Source organism: Euprymna scolopes, chromosome 12 (genome assembly GCF_053919585.1).
Source record: "Euprymna scolopes isolate OS-2025 chromosome 12, ASM5391958v1, whole genome shotgun sequence".
In the NCBI taxonomy this organism is placed as follows: domain Eukaryota; kingdom Metazoa; phylum Mollusca; class Cephalopoda; order Sepiida; family Sepiolidae; genus Euprymna; species Euprymna scolopes.
Window position 1 is genome coordinate 49,418,336 of NC_136493.1, and position 19,420 is coordinate 49,437,755.

The 19,420-nt window shown below is 30.0% G+C and overlaps 1 protein-coding gene across 10 annotated transcripts in view; it reads right to left on the reverse strand.

Annotated features, from left to right (window-relative positions):
* Positions 1 to 19,420, reverse strand: part of LOC145291276 (protein DOP1A-like) — a 284,201-nt gene that overhangs the window by 83,386 nt on the left and 181,395 nt on the right. For 9 of the 10 annotated variants that reach the window (XM_080136913.1, XM_080136910.1, XM_080136911.1 and 6 more), the window contains exons 24-25: positions 18,440 to 18,576; positions 17,262 to 17,317 (exon numbers count right to left, since the gene is read on the reverse strand). In XM_080136913.1, the coding sequence (XP_079993039.1) occupies positions 17,262 to 17,317; positions 18,440 to 18,576 (193 nt within the window). Of the gene's footprint in view, positions 1 to 13,850; positions 13,953 to 17,261; positions 17,318 to 18,439; positions 18,577 to 19,420 lie in introns of those variants that run through there. The other variant, XM_080136914.1, reaches the window with a different exon arrangement.

Below are 19,420 nucleotides of genomic sequence, written 5' to 3' on the forward strand. Positions count from 1 at the left end.
TATCTTCTGCTCAGCTCAATGAAATACGAAACCATGAACAGAATTATGGGCTTGCTTCCATATTATATCAGTCACCTGCTTTTCATGACCTCGCATTACGCTAATTGAGAGGGTTAAGTGGGTTCTTAACTATGCCCAAAGGTTTCCCTACAGACTAGTGGAGAGAAGGAAGTGTCTTACTTTTTCTTTGTCATAAGCACTGTCCAATTCAAAAATTGCTTTCCCCCCCCCCCTTGTAATTATTTTTCTATTTGACCATTTTTCATCATTTATGGAATTCTTACTAATTTTGACATGACAAGTAAGTATGTAACTGTGTTTTGACTAAAAACGCATTTATTTGAAATCCGATTATGCTGCAGAAGCACCAAAACAGAAAATGCCATTTTAATATATTGATTAGAAAATGGAATGATAAAGAAAAAAAAAAAAAAAAAAAAGATAACAAAGAAGTGAAACTAATCTAATATCTTAAATATGCAACAAAGTAACCATTGATACAATAAGAGGAAGCCATCCAGCAAGCCATCTAAGCTGTTGGGTAAAAAGGAAGCTCAACAAGTGTTACATATTGAACAGGTAGATCAACTAGTATATAATTTAGTTAGTTGAGAATAACAGGAAATGTAAACAGTTGAAGGTCAACATGCTGAACCCTAGCTGTGAAAATTACAGCGGCTGTATGTATGTATTAAAAACATGACTTCATATGGCTCAAAGAAACAGTGTGATAGCAAAGAGTCAATACATTTGAAATATGACTAATTAGTGATTAGTATCAATTTCTGTCTCTTCCCTCCTCTCACTAGTTAGTAGTTTTATACAAAGATCGAATTGAATAAATATTAGCTATTTTCCATCAGATTTGTGATTCACTTTTTTTTCTTTTAAAAAGGTAAAAGAAATTTTAATTACAAGATAAGGATTACGACAGGAGTGTGTGTGTGTGTGTGTGTGTGTACAAGAATGAAAGGCCAACAAACAGATATTAGTAACTATTATGAACTCTGTTTCTCTAGTGATTACAGTAACTTGTTTGCTTTGTGTATGACATGAGGTTGAGTATGCAACAAACTAATTAAACCTGGTGGGACTGCTACTACTGATAGTGTTAGATATTTAATGGGTAGACCATCTATTATATAAAAGCGAAAATGTTTGTGTGTGCGCTTATTTTGTATGTCCAGCAAAGGCTTTTTTGGGGGGGGGGGTCATTAATTCTTACAACTTTTTATATACTCCCTAGATTATAATATCTCAGACTTATGAAACGAAGTTGTCCATTTTTTTTTTTTTTTTGAGCGACTTTTATTTTATTTTATAAGATTCCCACTATTCTACCTTCTTGTGTGTTTGTTCCTGTTTTACGTATAAAAAAAGCGAAACTAACAAAAGCGAAGGCAATTTTCCGGCTTCGTTCCAGGGACGTCCAGAAAGCAGTTAGCTTTGATCACTGTATGGAAAACCCCTCATATCAGACAATTGCTATTCATTTGGACATCTGGAAGCTGGGAACAACCTCGTGGTGAAGAAAATAATACTTAACTAGCCCCAGGCACTTTCATTTCTTCGCTGACTCCTAACCTAATCATCACCGAGTCAACAGCTTTTCACTTCCTTTGTTGTTGTAGTGCAGCAGTAAGATCTCACGTTTCCGCCTTCGCGTCACAGATTCAAACCTGCCAGCCTACTAACACATTCTTTTTGTTTTTTTTACACCTTCAAACACCCCAAGCAACGCCGGGCACCCCCGTCAGTCTATAATTTAAATCTCACCTGTCTGTTTAAATGTATGTATGTATGCATGTCTAAAACTTTTGACAATGCGACGGATTTTCACAAGATCAGTATTGTTTTAAAGCTCGACCCTTCGGACGACAAATATCGAAAAATTGGCTAAAAGCATTAATTTCTTCACCCTCAACTGGGCACTTTTCTACAGGGAGGGGTCGCTTTTTTTGCCGATATTTTCAAAAGTCATCCCCACTTTTCGATTGACTAGCCTTAATTTTAACCTACATCACTTCTGGTTTGGCGACAGTCGCAACAGCAAAGACGTCACTTTTTTTTCACAATCTTTTCCTCCTTCACGGTAAGGGTTCAAACCTGCCTGCCTACTACCATTCTTTTTTTTTTTTTTTTTTTCTCTATCTCTCAATACATACCTCCAGGCAACTCAATTAAGAACCCGGTATACTTTTGACCATCTTATTAACATTTCTATTCTCATGTTTGAATCTATAACTTTTAAGTTATAAAGTAAAATGTAATGCCTTTTGTGGATACCAAAACAGAAACCCTACAATAATGTTGTACCACCTTTGATCAAAATTAAATATACTTATCCAAATACTCTGTATCAGAATATATATAGTAACAGGGTCTACTTCCAAGAAGTTAGAAATTAATCAACAAACACTAAGGAACTAATTTATACATACATATCTACTAATATATAAAAGGCACTTTGTGTGTGTGGGAGTTTATTTGCTATCGACTCTGAAACAGCTGAGCCAATTTTTAGGAAATTTCACACAAATCTACTTTGTATGTATTGGAATGTTCTTAAATGGATTTTGCATTGGAATGCCTCTGATAAGTATAAGAAAATCGATAATAAAAAATTTGATTAAAGAAAGAACGCCCTGATACAGCCTAACATCACAGGTGCATTTCAGAAATTTCATCACCATACAAGCAGAAGGATCTGGCATATAAAATCAACAGTAGGTTCTCTGATAAGACAGGGGCGAGTTCAAAATGAATGTTTCTGTTTAGTGTACAACTGAACAATAACACTTGACTTTTGAATTGTAAACTTTAATTTAGCAATTACATAAAAATAATTTTATAAAATCAATCGTAGGTTCTCTATGGTGCAATGTAGACTAGAATGTATTATGGACTAGGTCACTGTGGGGAGGTATGTGAAGTTTCCTTCCTTCTGGTGTACCGTGATTGGTCCCCGACTAGAGCAATCAATCGATTAAGTTGAAAAATGGGCGATTTCACCGATTTCACTGATAAGTATTGGAAGTGTTAAACATTTGTTGATCCCCATTCAATCCCAAGCAACATCGAGTCTCGCTGCTAGTGTATATGTTTTGAGAAAAACTTATTTTCTTTTACACATGCTACCCATTATTACTGGCATATTTGTCTTGGAAATATTTATAATGTAAAAAAATTTTTTATTTTTTTCAACTTCCCACATTATTTTGAGATTGTTTAAAATTAAATGCTGTTTTACTTTAATCGATATTCAAATTTTTATTTTAAATAATTATATATATATATATATATATATATATAAAGCTGAATGTGTGTGTGTTTGTGTGTGTGTGTCTGGTCATGAATAGGCTCCTATATGGTTGACTATTTTAAAAAACTGATTACATATAATGATAGATGTATCGAGACACCGGAATGGGTATATTTGATCTGGCAGAACTGTGGTTCATTAAAATTGTGGGGTCTGCGTTCATGCCTGGTCCACAAAGTATGGAAATAAAAAATTTAAAAATTTAAAAATTTAGCGTTTACAAGTGTTTTTAATATAGATGTATATAATACTTCGATAAGTATGTTTTAACTTAAATAGGGATGGTATAATAAAATTGTGGGGTCTGCGTTCGCACCTGGCCTCCATAGAATGGAAATAGGCACAAACTTTAATAAAGACTTTTCATATCTATCTGCATAAGTATACTTTGATAATTATGTTTCAGTTTGAAGAAATATAGTGTAATAAAATTATGGGGTGTTCATTCACACCTAACCTCCATAGAATGGAAATATGTCACAAAGTTTAACAAGGTTTTTTTAATATAGATCCCCAGAATATTGTGAAAAGTTTTTCAGTGTGAACAGGTATGGTATAATAAATTATAGGGTTTATCTATTTTATTTTTACTTTCATCATATTTTGCTTTGATTCTGATGCCCCCAAATTCGAAGCTATCTCTTTACAACCTTTCCTTTTCATAACCTATCATACTTTCATAAATCAGAGTCCATTTTCTGTAGGCTGTTTTTGAACCCAGTTAACGACGGGTACTTTTGCTAGTATATATATATATATATATATATATATATATATATATATATATATATATTCTGATGATTCCACATGGGGTTGAAATGTACACATAGCTTACTTGCAATAAATATGTTTTCATACTACTACTAAGTTCTACTCACCTATTGAGCATTATTGAAGTAAATACTGCAAATCTATTATACCACTTTATATAATATGTGTATATACATGAAATAATAGTTTGTGTGTGTGTGTGATTGACAACACTTTTGGCCTATATGAAAAAATGTTCTCCAAGTTATGATCTGCATGTCTGAATATTCTTTATATAAAATTTCAAATGTTTAGACCCAAAATTGGCTGAGTAGTTTGTTAGAGACTGCAAAGGTCAAATCTTTTGAACTTTGACCCCTTGACAGCCAAATTTTCAGCCAAAAACTGATTAAAAAAATTGCCTTATGTCTGAATACACTTCATGTAAAATTTTAAATCTTTACACCAAAAATTGCCTGAGTAATTTGGTAGAGACCGCAGAGGTCAATTTTTTTTTCAACTTTGACCCCAATTTTGACCACTTAACATTGTTTTGGGCTCAAATTAAATTAAAAAGTTGTATCCATGTCCAAGTAACCTACATCTAAAATTTCAACCTAAAATTGGCGGAGAAGTTTAGTAGAGTTTTCAAAGGTCAAATCATTGAACTTTGACAGCCAAATTTCTGGCTGAAAACCAATTAAAAAGATTTTCCCAAATCTCAATACCCCTTATGTCAAATCTCGACTCTGCAGACTGAAAATTGACAGAGTAGTTTGGTAGGGAAATGTACACACAGACAGACAATTTCACTTTTATAGATATATAAATTAGGAGTTTAGCGAATTTTTTTATTTGAATAAAAAGCACTATGTTAAAATAATTTTTTAAAAAGATGAAACAGTGCAAAGCCAATACACACACACAGACACACACATACATATGTGCATAAAACATGCACACACTGATATTTATACATCCTGTATAATGAATGCATGAAAATTTTACTCACGCCTTCCAGAGATGCACCCAATTTTTTCATTAGACAAAGAAAGAATACACTGAAATACACACTGCAAATCCGTTGAGGGTGTAGGTTTATTTTGTGGTCTGTCTTAAAAAAATTTCCACAGGTGAGTTTACTTCCTGACCCACCCTATTTCAAGGTGACTGTAAAGACAACCAACCCACCGGGGTTTTTTTTTTTTTTTTTGTAACTTAACCATCAGTGTAATACATTTTGGTATTTTTGGTAAATGGACTGGATTTGGTTGATGAATTTCAGAAACCATATTATATCAGGGCTCTATGGATAAACTTATCTTTAGTTGACCTTTGACAACTAAATATTTTCATTTACTGGCCAAATACAAAAGTTACTAGCAAAACCCACATGATTTTTAGAATCTGACATCTTCGTTCTGTGACGAGTATGTACATCAAAGATTTTTCTGTGTTTTTTTTTTATAAGTGTAATTCTTAATATACAACAAATTTTATGTTAATACTTGAAGGTAAAATATTCTAATTTCTTCAGATATTTTTTAAACAACCTTCGTTAAAAAAAACAGTACATTGTTCTATTAAACTTTTATTGTTGAAATAATTTAACTTTGTTCGTTTTATATTAAAAAAAAGAAAAAAGTTGAAAAGATATTTTTCACTCAGTAGTGAGCTTTGGAAGATTGTCAGTGAAAGAAACACAATCACCAAAAGATAAGTGTTTCATTATTTCTAGTCGCCACTTTGAAAAATTACTTGCAAATGTGACCGTTTCACTCGCAATGTAGAGTCCTATATATATATATACATATATATATATATATATATACACACACACAATTTAAGGAAGAAATAATTGTAGTAGATATAAATTATCTGGATATAATAATTTGATGAAGATTTTGAATAATTCCTGATAATGTAGTTATAAAATGTTAAAACTAATAAAAATTGTATTATTTGGATTCTTCAGACTAATCTTCTCATCTTGATGGTTATTTGCACAACGTTTCAGTCGAGGTAACTTTTGACCTTCTTTAATACATCTTGTCAAACTCAGGAACTTTCCTAGTGAACTCCAGATCTGCACAGAATTTCTAACAGAACCCTTTATTTAATCTTTGGTGGTAGTATGCTCTCATTTTGTCTGGGTATAAGTCCTAAGTAATTTTCAATTGTATTTTGAGTGTCGCCTCTAGAAGTAACTTTACAACTGAATTTAACCCAATACTTTAAACACTATGCCACGGATTCTTGTGTTCGAAATTCTGTGCAAATTCCCAGAGTTCAACACCTTAACAACGTAGATTAGATAAATCTAAACGTTATCCAAGTAACACTCAAGATGAGAACAGTAGTCTGAAGAATCGAAATATGAATAATCAATAATAATCTAAAAAAGTCAGAAACATAATCAAAATCTTGAAATAAATCTTGTAGATCAGCTATCATTAAGGAAGTAGTTTCACTGTTTTTTAGGTTTTAAATTGGTAAACGTGCTTCACCAGCAACACAAGTATTTCTCCAAAGAGATGCAACGTCGTGCAACATACGACATAAACATTTCAAACTGAAACATGGAAACTCAGCATCAGTCAATAAAAGAAAAAAAAATCATTATAGCATTGTTATTTCCTTATAAATATCTATCTGAAAAACATGCATAGGCTCAATGCAATTTCATTCAATAAAATTATTCTTGTAATAAGAAAAAAAATTTAAGAGTTTTCACAAGAACTGCAAATAATTTTAAACTTCTATCAATAGTTCAATAGTGCAGGATGAGAGCTAAAAAAAAAAAAAAAGACTAGTAAAGATTATAAAATTGAAAGGCAGAATGCAAAAAAAGTGTTTTCCACTGTAGAGGTTGCCATTTGTTTTATATATATATATATATATATTTGCAGCTTCTCTTCCAATTTTCGGATATTAATCACACTTTATTTCCTTCTGATGGATTGATTGTTGCTATTTCTTCTGATGAGTTAAGGGCATAATAGATTCACTGATTGATATAATAATTGTTGGATTTTGCGCTATGAAACAGATACTGCCAAGAATTGTAAATGTCAACTGAATTAAAGGAATAAATAATAAGATGGTCAACATCATGAATTTTGGAATATAGTTTTTTGTCATTTATTCACTATATTGCTCTGTAATTACATTGAGCTTCTTAAATTAGGATTGGTATATATAAGAAAATATTTCTACAGAAATATATATATATATATATATATATATATATTTCTACAGAAATATATATATATATATATATATATATATATATATGAGAACTGATGACTGCCTAACTAAGAAAAATATATACACATATAATGAACATTTATATCTTAGTATGGACTGAACAATTGTTTGTTTTAATGGATAATACAAATTTATTTTCCTATGAATTCATAACTAGATTTGTTTCCTGTATCCAAAACTAGTAATATAAAAAAGTGTGTGTTTGTGTGTGTGTGCATGTGTGTGTGTGTGTGTGTGTGTGCGCATATATATAATGTGATATTAAGCTAAAGCTTTTTAGTTACGTGTCCAATTCGAATGGAAAGATTCAATTTAATATCAAATTATAAGAGTAATAAATATACATCAATGTAATGTTTATTACTTGACATATGTATTTAATGTGCAAATATTTAAGGATAAAGTATACAAAGATGTGTGCGTGTGTGTGCGCGCACAGTAGTTTGCTTGAAGCATTGCGTGTAGAAAGTTTGGGATATTAAAGACCATGACAATACGACATAAGGTTTTCCAACATAAATGGAATTGAAGTTTCCGAGAAGGAGGAATTTATTCGAAATAGTAAATAATGATACTAAACACCATATTACCATTAATCGACAACAGTACAGCAGGTAAATAAATCACAGTATTGTTTTCTTTTCGTTTGCCATTACCTTTTCTTCAAACTTACTGCCTTCAACTTCATCCCCCCCTCTCTCTCTCTTTCCTTATTTATATGTGTGTGAAAGAGAGTTAGAGATAAATAATGACTGGAAAAGTCCTTTTATATAAAATGTGTCTTATTAAATCTATGTTTCAGTCTAATTTATAGCTTGTTCAAAAGTCAAATGAATAAAGCTGCTATTAATTGAAACAACATTAATAAGTGTTGTAAATGTTCATTTATATTTAGGTTTTCCAATTAACAGCTTTTACATATCTCAAGGCATAAATTGATTCAAAGCTAAAAGCTATTTCACATAAGAGGACTTTTCATGTACAATCGTCAAATATTGACACCCCTCTTGTATACATTTTTTAACAAAGTGAATGATTGAGCATTCAACTAATTCAATATTTCAATACAAACACTACATTTTTTTGCTCATTTTTATTCTAAGTAGAAAAGAAAAGAAAAAACGAAATTTTTTGCTATTTTATTTTAAACATAAAAACATTCAGATTTCTTTTTGACACTGTTGTACAACAAATTCGATGATACCCTCTGCCACATTGTCAGTGATGTGAGCCACAAATTAAGGTTTTCCATTTTTTACAACATCAGACACTGTTATACAAGCGACCCAAACGATATTAATCACATACTAACTAGCTACAAAACGTACAACATTCTAAAAGACTTTTTTGTAAATGATTTCAAACAGAAAAAACAGAAAAAAAACAGAACAGAAAAGGAGAAAAGACGACAGAACAGAAAAGGAGAAAAACACAGAACTGCAAAAAAAAAAAAAAAACAGAACTGCAAAAAAAAAAAAAAAAACAGAACTGCAAAAAAAAAAAAAAAAAACAGAACTGCAGAAAAGAAAAAAAACAGAACTGCAGAAAAGAAAAAAAACGCAGAAAAGAAAAAAAACACAGAAAAGAAAAAAAACACAGAAAAGAAAAAAAACACAGAAAAGAAAAAAAACACAGAAAAGAAAAAAAACACAGAAAAGAAAAAACAAAAAAGAAAAAACAGAAAAGAAAAAACAGAAAAGAAAAAAACAGAAAAGAAAAAACAGAAAAGAAAAAACAGAAAAGAAAAAACAAAAACAAAAACAGAAAAGAAGAAAAAAAACAGAATAAAAAAAAACAGAAAAAAAAACAAAAGAAAAAACAAGAAAAAGCAGGAAAAAAAACAGAAAAGAAAAGAAAAACAAAAGAAAAGAAAAACAAAAGAAAACAGAAAAGAAAAAAAACAGAAAAGAAAAAAAACAGAAAAGAAAAAACAAAAAGAAAGAAAATAAAACGAAAATAATAGAAAAAGAAAGAATAAGGAAAGAAAAAGAAAAAAATATAAAGAAAAAAGCAAATTAATATTTTCTAGCAAGCAATTCATCCAATCACATACAAGCAAGACATGATTGTGCATTATAAGTTACTCCCTTGACTCTTCAAATTATAAGTTATCTTCCTGATAATCATTTTTGGATATTTAATATTTAATATTTAGTTTATGACAAGAGTAGATGTGTTGATAATAGAGGAGTCAACAAACATAAAATACATGATTCCTCCTACGGCAAACTTTAACAGGTTTTTTTTATAATGTTTATATACTAAATAGATATATCTTAGGTTTATTCACATGAACTAAGAGTGTAATGTCAGTTGGATACATGCATGGGAATATAACCCACCTTACATCTCTACAAATATATGAGGGAAAGTGGAATTGGATAAGAGCACAAAAGCTGCTGCAAAGGTCAAGCAAAAATATATTGGGTAAAATTCTGTGGAAATTGGTTTTAAAAAAAGTTGTAAAAAGAATACCGATAATAATGAGAGGATGTTGTCTTTCCCAAATTCATGAAACAATTTTAGATAGTAGCAAGCATTTCAAACTATACAACTCTCCAGATACATTAAATATAAAATTCATGTTATAAGAATGCAAGTAATAGCTAATAATTATGGCAAGTAAAAAAGAAATGTAATTTTTTTTTAATTTTACATGAAGCAACAACCATTTTACAATAGAAAATTTTAATTTATGAAAGTGAGGAGGATATCAATGCAAAAAGATTTTTTTTATTATTAAAAGCTAAGTACATACTAAATATAATTCTAAAAACTATTTTTTTTTTTTTTGATCAAATAGATTTGAGGCACCCCCAGAATAAGCAACAACTAAAAAGGAGCACATTTTTTTTCATTAAAATTGCTTTTTCTCTTATTTTTATTATTTTTTTTAATTCCAATTAAATTGTAAACAAAATTTGCTACTTTGCCGATTTCTTCTTTTTTTTAATAAAAAGGAAGGGGTACTTACAACTTTTATAAAAAAAAAAAGTTTGAAACTATTTGAATATAAAACAAATAATTGTAATTAAGGATAGCAGAAAGTGGACCTTTGGTTTATTTGGGCAACCTCGTAATTCTTCACTTCCCTTAGTTTGTTGTTTAGTCCTCACATACCATAAAAGATGTTTCTGATAAAGGGGGAAGAATTGCTGTTTTCTGGGTTGAAATTTATCCATCAAACACTTATTAGCTAGTTTTTGACATTGAAATGGTACCTTTTTTTTAGCTTTTTTTTTTTCTACATCAAATGGTGTCATGCCTTGTCTGAAGTGATTTCTGTAATATTTTTTTTGTAAATAAAATCTCTTTTCTTTAATTGAACAACATTGTCCTTTTAGTTGTAGCTCTTTCTGGAGTGCTGCAAATCTATTTGATTCATTTTTGTTTAATTTTTTTTTTTTTTTTTTTTTACAGAATATATCAATAGAACTTTTCTTTTGGTTTTAAAACTTATGTATTCAAAACATTTTGTAAAAATTAATGATTGTTTAAGAAAAGATTTTTTAGGTATCATTTAGAAAGATCCCCCCGCCCCAAGTAATCAGCTACTCCTCTTTAGTTAACATTGAATATTTCTAATCACATGCACATAATGTAAGAAAGGAAAAATGGGCAACTATTTACAAAAGTTGACATAAAACGTCAATTTTGTACATGCTAAAAAGTTTATGCAAAACATTTAATGTTGGCGTTCTATTTGAAATAATCTGTTTAAACTTCCAAGTTTAGGAAGCCTTTGCAGACATATCTAAAATATCAGTGTTTGATAAAATATTCTGCTGACTAGCAATCCCTCAGATAATGGCAATGGAGATGGAAATGCACTTGTAAAACCAAGTCAACTTTTGCCCGGTGTTGTGCGACATTGATAGACCACAATGATTGGGGAAGTCCTGCAGGGCGGAACCAATCACTGTACACGACTCCACATGACAATTTGTTAGAATACAAATCTATTAGCGTATTTTAATCACTTGTGGACCTCTGCTGATGCTGCTGTAAGGTTCAGGTTTTATCAACGATATGATTATTGATGATGGCACAAGCATGTCAATATCAGCTGCATCCCATATTGATGACTTGCTGCTGATATTTACTTCCTTCCCATGACAGGAAGATGTGACACATGGTTGGAAGATGCGGGGGGGGGGACTTAAAACCAGCAATCCTAAAAACGAGGAACATACTGACCTATTAAAAATTGCTTGGGGGAGGGGGGGGGCTGGTGAGTCCCATCTGCATTCCCAGCAGGGGTGCCTCAAGCAGTAATTAATATCCTGGGAGGGTGGACCTACTAGAACTGCACAGGACATCAGCTATTCCTCGGTCAACAGAGAAAATGACATTTTAAATATGGTCTAGATTGTTGGCTTTAGTGCCAAGAGAAAATCCCTGGACGACTTGCTATCGTTAAAGGGAGACACTGTCAAACATTTGGCTTGTTTGCCTTTCTCTTATACCAAGGTTGACCATTTCAAAGATTGACGGGAAGCCAACAATGTCTAAATTTGACTAATCGTTTTTATTTTTGGTGACTGTCCAGAATTCTTTCTATATTAAAAAAAAAACAAATACAGAAAAATGTTTATGATGTATATTCCAGTAATGGAATGAAAAGATCATATTCCAAAAATTATGTAACATCATACAGACTTTTTATTTTGATTTTTTAGTATAAGAATTCTGGACAAAAATTTGTTTTCTTTTTGGCAGGAGGGGGGGGGGGTAAAAACTGGACAATTTCAAAGGTTACTGCAGACTGTCATTCAACAATTTTATTTCTTTTTGTGCACCTTGAAATCCCACTTGCCTCCTCAGTAATAAATCTAATTACAATATTAAAACAGAATATTTAATAAAGGAAGAATTTTCTTCTTACTTGCATTTTTGTTTTGCATTTATTTTAATTATGATTTTTGTTTTACCTGCCATCAACAATTTTTAAAATAAGATTTTGTAAATAAAATTTAACTATACGGTATCATTTGTTTATTAACTGAGCAAAATTGCAACAAAACTATCACAAAGGTTTTTAAAGTAATGCTTTTTTTATAAAAATCGCCCCAGACAAGGCATGAAACAATTTGATGTAAGGAGCTTTAAAAAAAAAATAAAATAAAATAAAAAAAATGTACTTCAAGGTCAAAAAAACAGTTAACAATAAGTGCTATATGAATAGATTGCAACCCAGAAAACAGCAATTCTTCCCTCTTTGTCAGAAACATCGGTCATGGAATATAAGGACTAAAGAGTTACAAAGCTGTTGAATGTAAACCCAAGGTTCACTTTCTATTTTCCATATTTTAATATTTTATATAATTTATAGTTTTAATACATTTATCGAATGTAAATAGCTTTTAAAACTTAATATATTAATGTGGATTTGCTAAGACTTTTAAAGTCAGAAATAACTTTCTATTCAACAGTTTACATGCTTTCAAAGCAATTCATTTTTTTTTTCATCTATTAAAAAAATATTAAAATGGTTAACTTGTTTACGAAGAAATCGAAATGCATAGTGATAGATTTAATTTTGTAATTATCTTTTTTTAATAGAACTTTTAAAATTTTGTTTAAACTTTATGCTATTGCAGTTTCATTTCCGTATATATTCGATTAATAGTAAATTAAGAAAAATTGGCTAGTGTTCAGAATTCTCCTTGTATTAACAAAGATAAAAAAAACAACCTGCGCAATATATGTACTCATAAGGAAACAAAAATACATATTCCAAAAATTAAGTAAATTGATCAAATAGTTTTATTTTTATAAAGAAAATCGTTTTTAAGCAATTAATGGGAATTCGTAGGCATTCCAACAAAGCTTGCAAGTTCGAATTATTTTGAGTTATTTCCCATTGTTACTCAAAATTGTTTTTAAAATGACGGCCGAGACAGTCGCTCTTCGGATACTAATAAATTTTGAAGTTCATATATAAAAATAAAACTGACCAATTTACATAATTTTTGGAATATGATATTTTCTTTCCATCATGGGTACATACACAAAAGATTTTATTTTATTTTTGTTTTTTTAATAACAAGAGGGGGGATTATAGACAAGAATCCCAAAATTAATTCAATGTGTAATTATAAAAGCTACAGCAATGTGTAAAATAAACGCATGAAGTTGTCTCATAATTTCATTAATATGGTGCTATAATTAACTTTTATGAATATTTTATGAATTACGAATCTTTTTGACTGCGTAAATGGCAATATCAAAAATATAGATATACTATTTCTGTAACACAAAAAGACTTTTGTGATATTTGAATCTAAGTACTCTGACAATGAGTTTTTATTTATCAAGTTTTTACTTATAAAAAAAAAAAAAAGAAAAAAGAAATATGATCTGACACAACACATTAGGCAAGTCAACAATAACAGGGGTCTTATTCTTCTTTTATCATTATAAGTGGGTTTAAAACAGCACACAAAAAAGTGAACAGGGAGAGGAAAAAATACTGGAATGTGTACAAGAAAAACAACAGCAAAGAGTTTTTTGTTTTTTTTCTTAAAATAATAAAATTGAATTAACTTGCGGTTAAATAAAAGACAGTTGGGAAACAATATCATCCAGAAACTTTTAATCAGTCGATAATTACCTGAAAATAAAAAAAAAAATTAAAAAAAAAAAATACACATTTAAATTAACAACTTGTATCAATAAAAGGTCCGTTGATTCTTGTCTGGAATTACTTCTACATTAAAAAACGAAAATCAAGAAAAATGTGCATGATGTACGTACCCATCATGAAACAAAAATATATTCCAAAAATCTCAAATTCATCAAGTAGTTTTATTTTTAAGAAAATCAAATTTATAAGTATTCAAGAAGTGCCCATTTCACTAGTCATTTTGAAAGATATGTAGAGAAACAAAAGGAGATAAATCTCGTTATTGTTGACTTATGTTGTAATGCCCTACAAATTCCCATTAATCGCTTAAAAATGATTTTCTTTATAAAAATAAAACTACTTGATCAATTTATATAATTTTGGGAATATATTATTTCCGTTTTGTCATGGGTACGTATATCATTACAGATTTTCTTTATTTTTGTTTTTAATATTCTGGATAAGAATTATTCATTCTACAAAAAAAAAAAAAATTCTAACTGTCCTTTATTTTCCTCCCCATGAGGGCAGAATCAGACACAAGATTGGCTTTTGATTATAGAAAAATCTATTTCATCAAAACGGGGAACTCTGGATTGGGACAAAAATGAAAATTGCCTCAGCCTAGAAGGATTTATATTTATTGATCAAGGACAGAAAAGATCAAGTGTAATCTCAGAACAGGTATTACACCTTGCTCTAAGCCCAAAAGGTCAATGGATAAGCGTTTATTACAAAATTAAAAATACAAACTGTTTTTATCAACAAGAACAGTTATCTTTAATTGTATTATAAATGGAGTTAAGGAGTTTGAGGTTTCAGAAGGAGTGAGAATTGTAACAATGTTATGAGTGTCAATTTTTTTTTTAATCTGCAAAGAATCAATAGACAACAATCAAATATTTAAACATATTGGAAGATTTTAAAATATGGTATCAGTGCAAGATTTTTTTGAACCCAAGATTGGTTGGTTGTTTTTGTTTTACAACATATCAACCTTTTTCGGGTTATTTAATGCCGAATCCAAAGATTTTGAAGAAAAATTTTTAATAGAATATATTTGCTGTTTTCACGTCAGTTTCTATTTAACCCATAGTTGGGACCCTAACAGGTACTACCACTCCGGGTCAGAGTGGACCTGGGAGCAATGGTAATTAAAGGGTGGCTCCACACTCCCCAAAGCCCACAAGCTGGGGCCTCACCACTGGATATAGTTTAAGGTCATATCCAGGACCCCCATTGAGGGACTTTTACCCTCTGCAGGGGGGCAGTCGGCGTATTCTAATGCCCCACCGACAGGGCCGTTGAACCCAAGGAGTCAGACATAATATTTATATATTTATCAACCTTGCAACCCTGTATATAAATTGTTTCTTTTATATCTTTTTTGGTGAGAGGAGGATAAGGGTCATATCATTCAAAACCAGTTTTTCAGAAAATAAAATTTACTATAAAAAAACAAACTTTAATATCTTCTGGTATATAACTAGCCGAGTTGACCTGATGCTGTCAGAGATTCAATTAAGTCATTTTAGTTTGTATTTTTTTTTGTTTGTTTAGACATTTTTTTTTTTTTAAGTTTGCCAGGAAAAAGAAATTACATTTTAGTTGTAAGAGAGACAACTCTTTATATGCCTCAATAAAAATATTTTTTTACAGTTTTATTATCCTTAACAATATTTTTATTTCTGATTAGTCATAAATAAAGGAACTTGTACCTTCACACTAAGTTTTCTTACTACCACACATAACACCAGAAAAACATTTACTAAGGGACAATTTTATTAGATTCACTAAATAAAAATGTATTTTTTCAAATTCAATAATAGATAACATTATATTAAACCAGGATGGCTACCAAGCATTGTCCAGAGACATGGAATACAAAATCGAAACATTAAAAAGTGTGTAACATCTGTCTATTAAAACCTATTACCTATTTATATCTATCCTCCTCTCTTTTTCTCCCTTTAGTCAATAAGGATTTACCCTCCACCCTGACAAAAGACAGAACGGACACATTTCGATCCTAGCTCAAAGTGCAATAAAGTTTATTTTAGAGTTTCAGACTAAAAGACAATGAAAAAAGTTATTTTACTGTCTATCCCCATTCCTGACTAATTTTGTTCCTAGTGATACCCCAAAATGAAAAAGAGATAATTATGCAGTATCATAACATCTATATACACACACAAACAACTTTTACCAAACACAAGAAAATTTTATTTTTTTACCAACGTGTATAGTTTTACAATTCTGAAACTCATTGCATGCATTTTATTTCAGCATTTGTTTTCAAACTGCAAAGGTATTAAAAATAAAAAAGGATGAACACATGCAGACATAAGTTTTGAGGTATTGTAACCTATTTTGAAATAAAATAAACTTTTAAACAGTTTCAGAATTTTAAAATCATGCAGGTCAAAAATTTTAAAGTTTCTTGTTTGATAAAAATTTTTTGTTGCATATTTTGTTTTCGATTTCTCAGCTATTAACTATACCACATAAACACAAAAGATTAATTTTTACTTTTTTTTTCTTTACAAACCTCAATTTTAACAAGATCTTGATGTTGCAAAAATCAACTTTTTGCTTAGTGTGTGAGTGTATATATATATTAGTAAATCCGCTGTTTAAAAAGCGCTGAATATTATGAATTTAAGATTTAACAGTTGAAAGATGAAATGAGTGCAAAATTGATTTTAATAAATATTTCTATTTATTTCTTCAGGAAATAGTTTTTTTGTTTTTTTTTTTCAATTCAATTTTAATAAATAAAAATGTTTATTAAAATCAATTTTGCACTAGTCTGGTCTTTCAAATTTATCTTAATTTTTTCTTAAATTCATAATATTGAGTGCTTTTCAAACAGTGGATTTCCTGTTATTATTGGCCCATGCATTCGACCAACGTTAACACCGTTATCAGACATTTAAATCTCATACAGCCTCAATTTTCAACCTGAGGACGTGTCAGGTATTACCTCTTATCATGACATGAAAGAATATTTTATTGTTAAAAAAAAAAAAAAAAAAAAAAGGGGGGGTCAATTTTATTTTAATAAATAGAAATGTTTATTAAAATCGATTTTGCACTTGTCTGGTCTTTCAACCATTAAATCCTTAATATATATATATATATATATATATATATATTTCAAAATGAAAAAAAAATTTTTTTAACCAAATTTGACAAAACTAACTCATAATAAAAATGTACAGAAATTTTAAAATATTTTTTACTAATGAATGTTTTCATTCAAGAAATATAAAAGTCAGAAAAAGAAAATTTCCATACCTGAATTCATCTGTGTCTGTGGATAATTCCTGCTGAATTTGTAGAAATACATTCACCTGAAGAAAGAAATTTTTAAAAACATAAAAATAATGAAAACTGATTTCACATTCTAATAAAAAAAAAAATATAACTGGGTTGATTATAAAAAACACATAAAACAAGATGGGTTTCGTTTGGCCGTTTTGTTTTATGGCATATCAACCCTTATAGGGTTATTTAATAGCAAATCCATTAATTTTGAAAAGAAGTTTTTATATTTCAAGTTCTTTATATTTAAAATGCTGTCTCACTGCCTTAAATACTCAAACTCTACCCAATTTCCACCAAAAACGATCACTAAGCTGTTGTCTTGGTTAATCCTTATCTTCGAGTGGCATTTGGGCCTTTATAAATGGAGTCCCTTGTAAAAAAAACATTCATGGTGTTCGGTGTGGTTTGGTTGTTTTGTTGAGGAAAATAGCTACTCTTTTGTTTTTGGCTTTGCAGAACACAATGGAGTTTTGCAAAGGGAAGAAAAAAATAACAGTGTTTGGTCAGGAAGCCAGCATCTTCAAAAAGCCTGATCAGATAGCACCAGAATGGGAAAAATATAACATACTTTATTCAGATGTTTAAATAATTTTCATATATAGATTAGAGTTAAGATTAGAATGGTCCTGGGAGTAATGACAACTACTTGATGACTCCACACACTTCAAAGCTAAATTGGAGTCACATTACTCAATGGCAGGCATACAAAAGAGAGAGTATTTGATTTGAATGCAACATAGAAAACATTGCTCAACAGATATTTCTTTTCATCTGTCGATTATATTTTTTCTCCGAAACTACTGGGTGCTGATCTGACTGAGCTGATATTTTGTATGGCCATTTATGATAAGGTGCAGTGAACTATCTATTATGGTATCTGTTCAATGCATAGTTATAGATTAATAGGGATTAATATTTAATGCAAAAATGAGCACAAATTTAACTATATTCAGCCATTAATTTGGCATAAAGCACTCTTTCTAAATCAACAGGCTATAACTTTGCCTGTATTTAATGGGTTAAACGTCTAATAATAAATAATCATCTAAAAAAAAAAAAAAAAGTTTTTTAAGGAAACAAAAAACCAAAAAAAATTAAAGTTAAAAAAATTTTTTTAATTAAATAAAGTTTAAAAAAAATAAAATCACCATTTCCGTAATGATGGTGGGCCATAGTGACGTCAATTGGTAGGGCGACATCCGTAATATAAGGACACGGAAACAAAGGAATACTTGAGACATCACCGATGGCACTTGTGGTGTACGTAAACTTTCAGCCAGGCGTTCTGAATAGCAAAAATATTAGGAAAACTATGAGCAAAATGTTAATGCATATTGAAATTATTTTAAAATTTAATCAATTCAGTCAGAATGCATATGTTTACTATTACAAAAAAGGATACATAATTGTTGTATCTGTCAATAAAAATCAGGTTTCTGAATTTTTCTGATTATTTGTATTCTTCAGACTACTGTATCGAGTGTTATTTTCACAACATATCAGTCAATATAGCCTCAGACCTTTTTCAGCTGAATTTTATTGAACTTTTTGTAAAATTCAGTTGTAAATTACACTCTTCTGGAGGCTGAAGTTACAATTATCAGTGCAGGTGACACTCAAAATACAATTGTGAATTACTTAGGACTTCTACCCAGTGATGGCTGACAAAACATGAGTATGCTAACACCTTGGGTTCCATTCAGTTCGACAAGATACACCTGAGGAAGGTCAGAGGTTATGTTGATTCAAGATCAGTGCGATGAATCCAAAATATACAAAAAAAAAATGTTTTTTTTTTTTCTACTATTAGAATTTATTTTCTACTAATTCTATTTTTTACTATTATTTTTACTGTATCATGGAGAAGACAATGCTTGGGAGGATGTTAGCATAATAATCCCTAAACATAATAAACATGAATTGCCAGTGCAAATAAATTATAGCGAATGCAATGAGCATTGGAAAAGTAAATAAAATTTACTTAGATTATATCAAGGAACATTGCCTTTGACTATAACAAGGCCAATAGCCATTAGTCGCGTGCTCTTGTGTAATGAATGAATGCGTGAATGTAGGATTGACATGAAATTCTTAAAGATAAACTAAAATGACCGAAAAATGGGCTGAAA